Source organism: Rhyacophila brunnea, unplaced genomic scaffold (genome assembly GCF_057557595.1).
Source record: "Rhyacophila brunnea isolate RB1 unplaced genomic scaffold, BYU_Rbru_1.0 scaffold_13, whole genome shotgun sequence".
Classification (NCBI taxonomy): Eukaryota; Metazoa; Arthropoda; class Insecta; order Trichoptera; family Rhyacophilidae; genus Rhyacophila; species Rhyacophila brunnea.
In genome coordinates this window covers 6,225,370-6,231,591 of record NW_028232785.1, presented here as the reverse complement: position 1 = coordinate 6,231,591, position 6,222 = coordinate 6,225,370, and the positions used below count along the sequence as shown (strand labels likewise).

Here is a 6,222-nt window from a genome sequence, read left to right as displayed (position 1 = left end):
GCCCACGATGGCCGCGTGGCTTAAGCACCGGTCTATAGTGTCGAGGGTCCCAGATTCGAATCCTGGGTCTGGCAAGTACACATTGTTTTTCAATTTGAGTATAAGTCAGAGTATGGACCTAATACGTTTAGCAAGTGGCTGACATCCATTTCTCGTAAAAATAAAATCTGTTAATACAAACCTCCACTCAGTGGAGGGCCATATGATCCTATTAGGATCGGACATGGACGAATGAAAAAAGAAAGACATTATTATTATTTTCATGCGTAATATGTAAGAAGTGAATTGTAGTGTAAGGTGTAATTTTGTACTAAGGTGCAAGTAAATAATATAATATAAATAAGTTATATCAGTATAATAAACTATATCTCACTTATTTCTTCCTCAACAAATAATTTGATAACATTATTTTCGAATGCAACATTCTTCTTATTGAACATAAATAACATCCTAGATAATGTACCTCCATTCTAGATTTTTTTTTAATTATAACCAAAATTAACGCCTTTTAATTCGTCTAGAAAATACCAGTTAATTTATTGTATATAGATAAGATAGGATGACTATAGCCTAAATGGTTTATAATTTTCGGTAACAAACTGCGTTTACTGCCTGTGGCACCTTGCTATATTAAAAGTAACCTTAACGAAATGTACATATAAATAATTTACATGAAACTGTGACTTGGTAGTATCAACGAAGATTGCGCACCTGATGTTCTGGTCCACGGTCCAAATAAGAGCAGCCAGGTTGTGAGTCCACGTATTTGAGTTCCCGTATTGTGTCTTCAACATACTCGTTGTTTAAGTCAATTTCATCAAAAATCGCCTCCGATTTAATAACACGCAAGTCTGTTGAAGGTTTCTGTAAAAAAAAAAAAACATATTTTCATATAAAGGAAATCGGTTATGTATTTAGAGCGCACAAGCTACCTCAGATATACAGCTGACATCGTCGGCATTCGCTCGTTTAATATTCGTGTCGCCATCGGGACTGTTTGAATGGAATATTGGCACATCAAGCCAATGCTGACCTTCTGCATTAGTTCTAAGCCTTGTGGTTCAAGTTTAATATCCATGTTACGTATTTAAAGCAAAAATTCCTCACGCAGTCAATTATCAGAACAAGTAGTTTGACAGCTGCAGCTACCGAGATTCGTTTGTCGTTACATCCGCCATAGACAAACTTTAGAATTGAGCTAGAAATTTATTGTACAGACCTACAAACTAATCTGGAGAATGAGATGGGGGGGCCACTGTCGAAACTAGCAAAATCTGACATTCGAATGACGTTTTATGTTAGGTAGCTCGTATTTTTATTTTCGGCCATTCTCCAGGGTAAGTTTGTAGGTCTGTATAGTCGAATTCAAATAGTCATCGAATCAATTTATAAATTAAAATTAAAAATGATATAAGTAGATACTTATGTAAACAAAGTTACATTATGTACAACAGTAAAATAGGTACTGTCACCTTTTTTAAAGCAACGAAGTCTCATCTGAGCAGTGCTGCCATATTTTGGTTACCGACTTATTGTAGGTACGTGGTCCAAGAAATCATAATATTCCGGCAAAAATTATAGTAAGGGTTGTCATCATTCTGTTGAAAATGTATAAGTTGGAATATATGAGATATTTCGAGGAGCTTTTTTATTTAAGTAGCTATTCAAATCAAAAATGAAAAAAGAGCGAATTCAATAAACTCTTATACCACTTAAACGCACAAACATCGCATTTAAATTAATGTTGTTTTATCTTTTTTTAGTTGTGTTCAACGTTAAGCGTGTAAATAAGCATATTACATTTCATTTCATTGTTAGTAGTTTATTGTTATTTTCTCATAAACCATTTTAAAATAGGTAGGTAATCCTTTATCTCTTTTAAGAAAACAGAATCACTATAATTTAGTGCTGCAGTCGAAATTTGAAGTAAGGATTGACAACCATAACGTGAAATGCGACTTCTTTGAGATTTAACAGGTAAAGCCAGACTGATAAAGATAATATTATTATATTTGCTACGCATTTTCGAATCATAAAGCGAGACCACACATTTTTTTCGGAAACACACTTGCTTCATGTTTACCTACTGTTACCAGACAAAAAAAGAAAAGAACCCGGCACGACAGTTTCAAATTCTAGATCAACAATTTAACGACCAAAAAAATACCCAGCTCCGCTGGCGAATGTTTAGAATCTCTGACAAAGTTAAGTAAACAATAACACCCTCGACGGGCGAACAAAATTGTACCTGCCGACAGAAAAGATCACCGTTAGGTTTTGACTTGACCGAAAGATTCCCTTCGTACCCCTCCCCGCTGTCTCACCACCGAGAGGGTCGTTGCAGATAAGGGCAGGCAGTACTGATTTTCCCGCCAAAGTGGAAGCTGACATCCGGGGTTGCACCTTCGGTGTGGCCCGGAGTCTTTACGATGTAAACTGTAAAGTCGCGCTCGTTTCATTATTATAAATCAGTGAATTCCTTTTGTGTAAGCGGCCCGATAGTAATCCCTATAACCACCTCAAAACCATGTGTCGCGTCCTCGATAAAACACTTTCGCGCCGATTCGGCTAATGTGTTTAAACACGTCGCACCGTGAGTGTAAAACCATAGCAAGTGCAAATTTTTCAATTTCGAGATTTAAATGCAAAACAACTGCAAAAGTCATAAACTTGATAATGTAAAATTGAAGTTACTGCAAACTTAAAAATTTTCATTAAAAAAGACAGATATTTGGGTTTTACAATACAAAGATTTACTTCCATTGTTAATGTAAAACCATAGTATCTGCAAATGATTATCCATGACTAATTGTGAAACCCGAGCATCAGACGCATTCTTTTGGTGTATGCAATGTGGCATTGTTTTTATTATTGTGATAGCAGGCAATTATTGAAATGATTCAGTGTTAAGACTTTGATAACGCATCCAGACGTATTCTACAACACATTATTGTTTCCTTTGATTCAAGTGATGTAGTGTAGTGTATTTTGTTTTTATCAAATATAAGTTTAAGGATTCGAATGATGGTGGAGTTAGCTATAAAAGCTGAAAAACTTCTAAAAAGGTAAAACTTTGTGATAAATATTATACTAAAATGATATACAAAACTAACCTTAATATTATTATTGTTATGAAACTTATTATTATCGACTTATCTTATGTACCTATGTATTTATTTTATGCACCTACAATAATAAACTCTTTCAATTAACACAACAGTATATCAATCAGGTCTATGATATTTTTGTTTTTGCAATGTTACAGATTTTCAAAAATGTGACAAGTACATTTCCTGATGCTGAAGAACCCATGTTGGATATAGATAAGGATGCTGCTGGTTTGCAAGAGGAACAATACCCATTATAATATAGGCTTTTTTCAACCAAACAAGGACCTATGTGACTTTTGTGAAAAATATAAAAATTGCAGTAGCGAAGAGAAAAATATAATTCAAGTTAAATAATAAATGACATTCATCAAAAAAAATAAACAATTATCGAGAACACAGAAGGCAAAAGACGAATAAAATAGTATGTTGCTATAATCTGCAGGCCGTATTATCAACACCAAATGCCTAGATATCAGTGCTATATTATAAAAGAAAGCTTTCAACCTATAATTTTACCATCTTACACACATTAATAATAAAAATGGTTACTGTTTTGTTTAGCATGAAGGGACTACAAACAAAGGGGCCAATGCAATTGGTTCTTGTGTTGTAAAATTTTTGGAAGATAAATCAATTGGGAAGGAAGTAATTTTTTATTCGGATAATTGTGCCGGACAGAATAAAAATAAATTTATTACAGCAATGTATTTATACGCCGTCCAGAATTTTAATATCCCAAAAATCACACACAACTTTTTGGTCGTAGGACACACCTAGAACGAGGGTGACTCTATAACACTCTTGCATACAGAAACAAAAAAATAGTCTTGAAGTCAGGTCCAATTTATATACCAATACAGTGGATTCCAGTGATTCACTGGAAATTGGCACTGACGAGATTTTTGATTTTCACAAGTTAGCAAATGAAATGGGCAATAATTTTCAACTCAACGAAAATAGTAAAAAGGTTAGTTGGGTAGACATTTGCGTTATTGAAGTGAGGAAAAACAATCCTTATTGCCTGTTCTATAAAAATAAGTATGAAACAGAAGTGTTTGATGTAATAAATATTAGAAAACGTCAGAGCGGACGTCAATCAGTACAACCTCAACTACACAAAGCATTTATAAAACTACCTCGGATCTCCGAAGCAAAATTAAATGACTTGATTTCCGTATGTTCATCAAAAGTGATACCAGAAATACACCATAATTTTTATAAAAAAAACTTTCATCTACACATTTAAATACAGATTCAGATAATAATTGACGTCGATAAAATTAATTATAAAATCATTACAATTATTGTAATTTGCTATTTTTATTTTGGTTTAAAATTGTATGCATCTATTTTAATAAATTATAGTTAGTAAGCTTAAAATATCAAAATATTATAGGTAAATATCATTCTTGATTTATTTAATAATAATATAATATATTATATTATAATGGTATTACCAAAGTTCCCAATAAAAATCTTACTGCAATTCAGGTAACTGCGAAATATCAACATTTTCTATGCATCATGAAAGTGTAAAACCATAGCAACTGCTAAAACTTGTAATCTTGATGGATTTATATGAAAAAAAATAAAATTAATAAAAGAACATGTCATAATGTATACATACACCAAATATTATCGTTTTATTTTAGAAACTCTATTTATCCTGACCAAATGAAAACTTCAAACCCTTATATCTCTAAACTATGTAATTTGCACATACGCTGGTTTTACACTCACGGTGCGACGTGTTCCCATATAATGACTGTGCGATAGCTAAATCTAAGACTCCTGTGCAAGTGTAATTAATGATGTAATCCAACCAATGTCTGAAAAGTTAATGTAATTAAACGTCCCTGCGCAGGGAAATTGTCAAATCAAAGACGTGTTTTATCTTGAATTATATGTCCTGATGTCCACACAACCCTCAATCAAGGTGATGCCCGTGAAGAATGCTGCCAGCATACATGTGAGTTCCCCACCCATTCTTCTCGGAATCACTACCGACCTATATCGTTGGTGTCATTTTGTTGATTATCTCTGAAAATCAACTCTCTTAGAATATTACAACATAATTTAATAGTTACCTATCTACCTACACATATATTATCGATTGAATAAAAAAACTAAGACTAAATATTAAGAATGCTTTTATAATAAATAACATTTGAAAACTAACCTCAACAACATGGCCGGGATCATCAGCATACTCTTGTTTGATGAAAGTATTTGACTGTGGGTTATTTCCATGTAATGACATATCGAACGAATGCTGCTCATCTGCATCAGGTTCGAAGTCAACTGCTTCGTGTTTTACGTCCATTTTACGCGTTGAAAGCGTCCGTTCTCAAAGACTATCGTGTCACACTAAACACGTGTCAGCAAATCTGTCAAACAATAATGGCCGCCGTGATAATAGACAATAAAATAGTGACGTCTTTTTGTAAGAGTGTTGCCATAAAATGATTAAAAACAATAATTATTACAGGTGTTTTTTGGTCCAGTTCCGTATTAATTGATGTCGAACCAAAGAGATTGAAAAATCTCTTTGTGTCGAACTGAATTAACCTGTTAATTATTGATGGCCAAATTCTGGCTACACGGAGTGTAAAATATTAACGCGCCGTACCTATCAAACATGTTTGAAATGGTCCATTGTTTAAAATTCAACGGGTCTGCGGAATTTTGTGTTCGCAGATCTGAAAGAAGTACAAAAACTGAAAATCGTCTGAATTGCGTGCCAATGGAGCACTATCTACAATGGCGACATACCTACTTAATTAAGGAATCGACGTAACTCTGTCAAAATTGCGATTATTTCAGCCTCGATATGAATCTGTGTCAGACATTAATAATTGAATGTTTATAGTCTATCATAATATTATGATATTTCTAGTAGGTACATAATAAATTATCATAATAATTAACATTAGGTACCTATTCATAATCTCCAGCTTATCTATGCAAAAAATTGAGTTATGATTGCAGCATTTTCATCGTGTTCATACCAACCATTTAAAGCAGGGGTAGTCAACTTGGGCGTTCCAGTTTTCATGGTGGGCGGTAAGGGTTTAAAAACATTTTCATTACCTATACTTTCATAAAATTCTTC

At 33.4% G+C, this 6,222-nt stretch overlaps 1 protein-coding gene across 1 annotated transcript; it reads right to left on the bottom strand.

Moving 5' to 3' along the window:
• Window positions 1-374: 374 nt before the first annotated feature.
• Window positions 375-5,477, bottom strand: LOC147076272 (uncharacterized). Its single transcript, XM_085940612.1, has 2 exons — window positions 5,290-5,477; window positions 375-864 (listed from the first exon to the last, which is right to left on the bottom strand). Exons 1-2 carry the CDS (start codon window positions 5,431-5,433, stop codon window positions 694-696), a joined length of 315 nt encoding a protein of 104 aa, XP_085796738.1. The 5' UTR covers window positions 5,434-5,477; the 3' UTR covers window positions 375-693.
• Window positions 5,478-6,222: the final 745 nt, after the last annotated feature.

Bases quoted from the DNA above. Each gene is read 5' to 3' on its own strand.
- LOC147076272 (XM_085940612.1), bottom strand. From the start codon at position 5,433: ATGGACGTAAAACACGAAGCAGTTGACTTCGAACCTGATGCAGATGAG. The intron at 865-5,289 runs GTTAGTTTTCAA...TTTTTTTTACAG, and splicing joins ATCCCGGCCATGTTGTTGAG to AAACCTTCAACAGACTTGCG.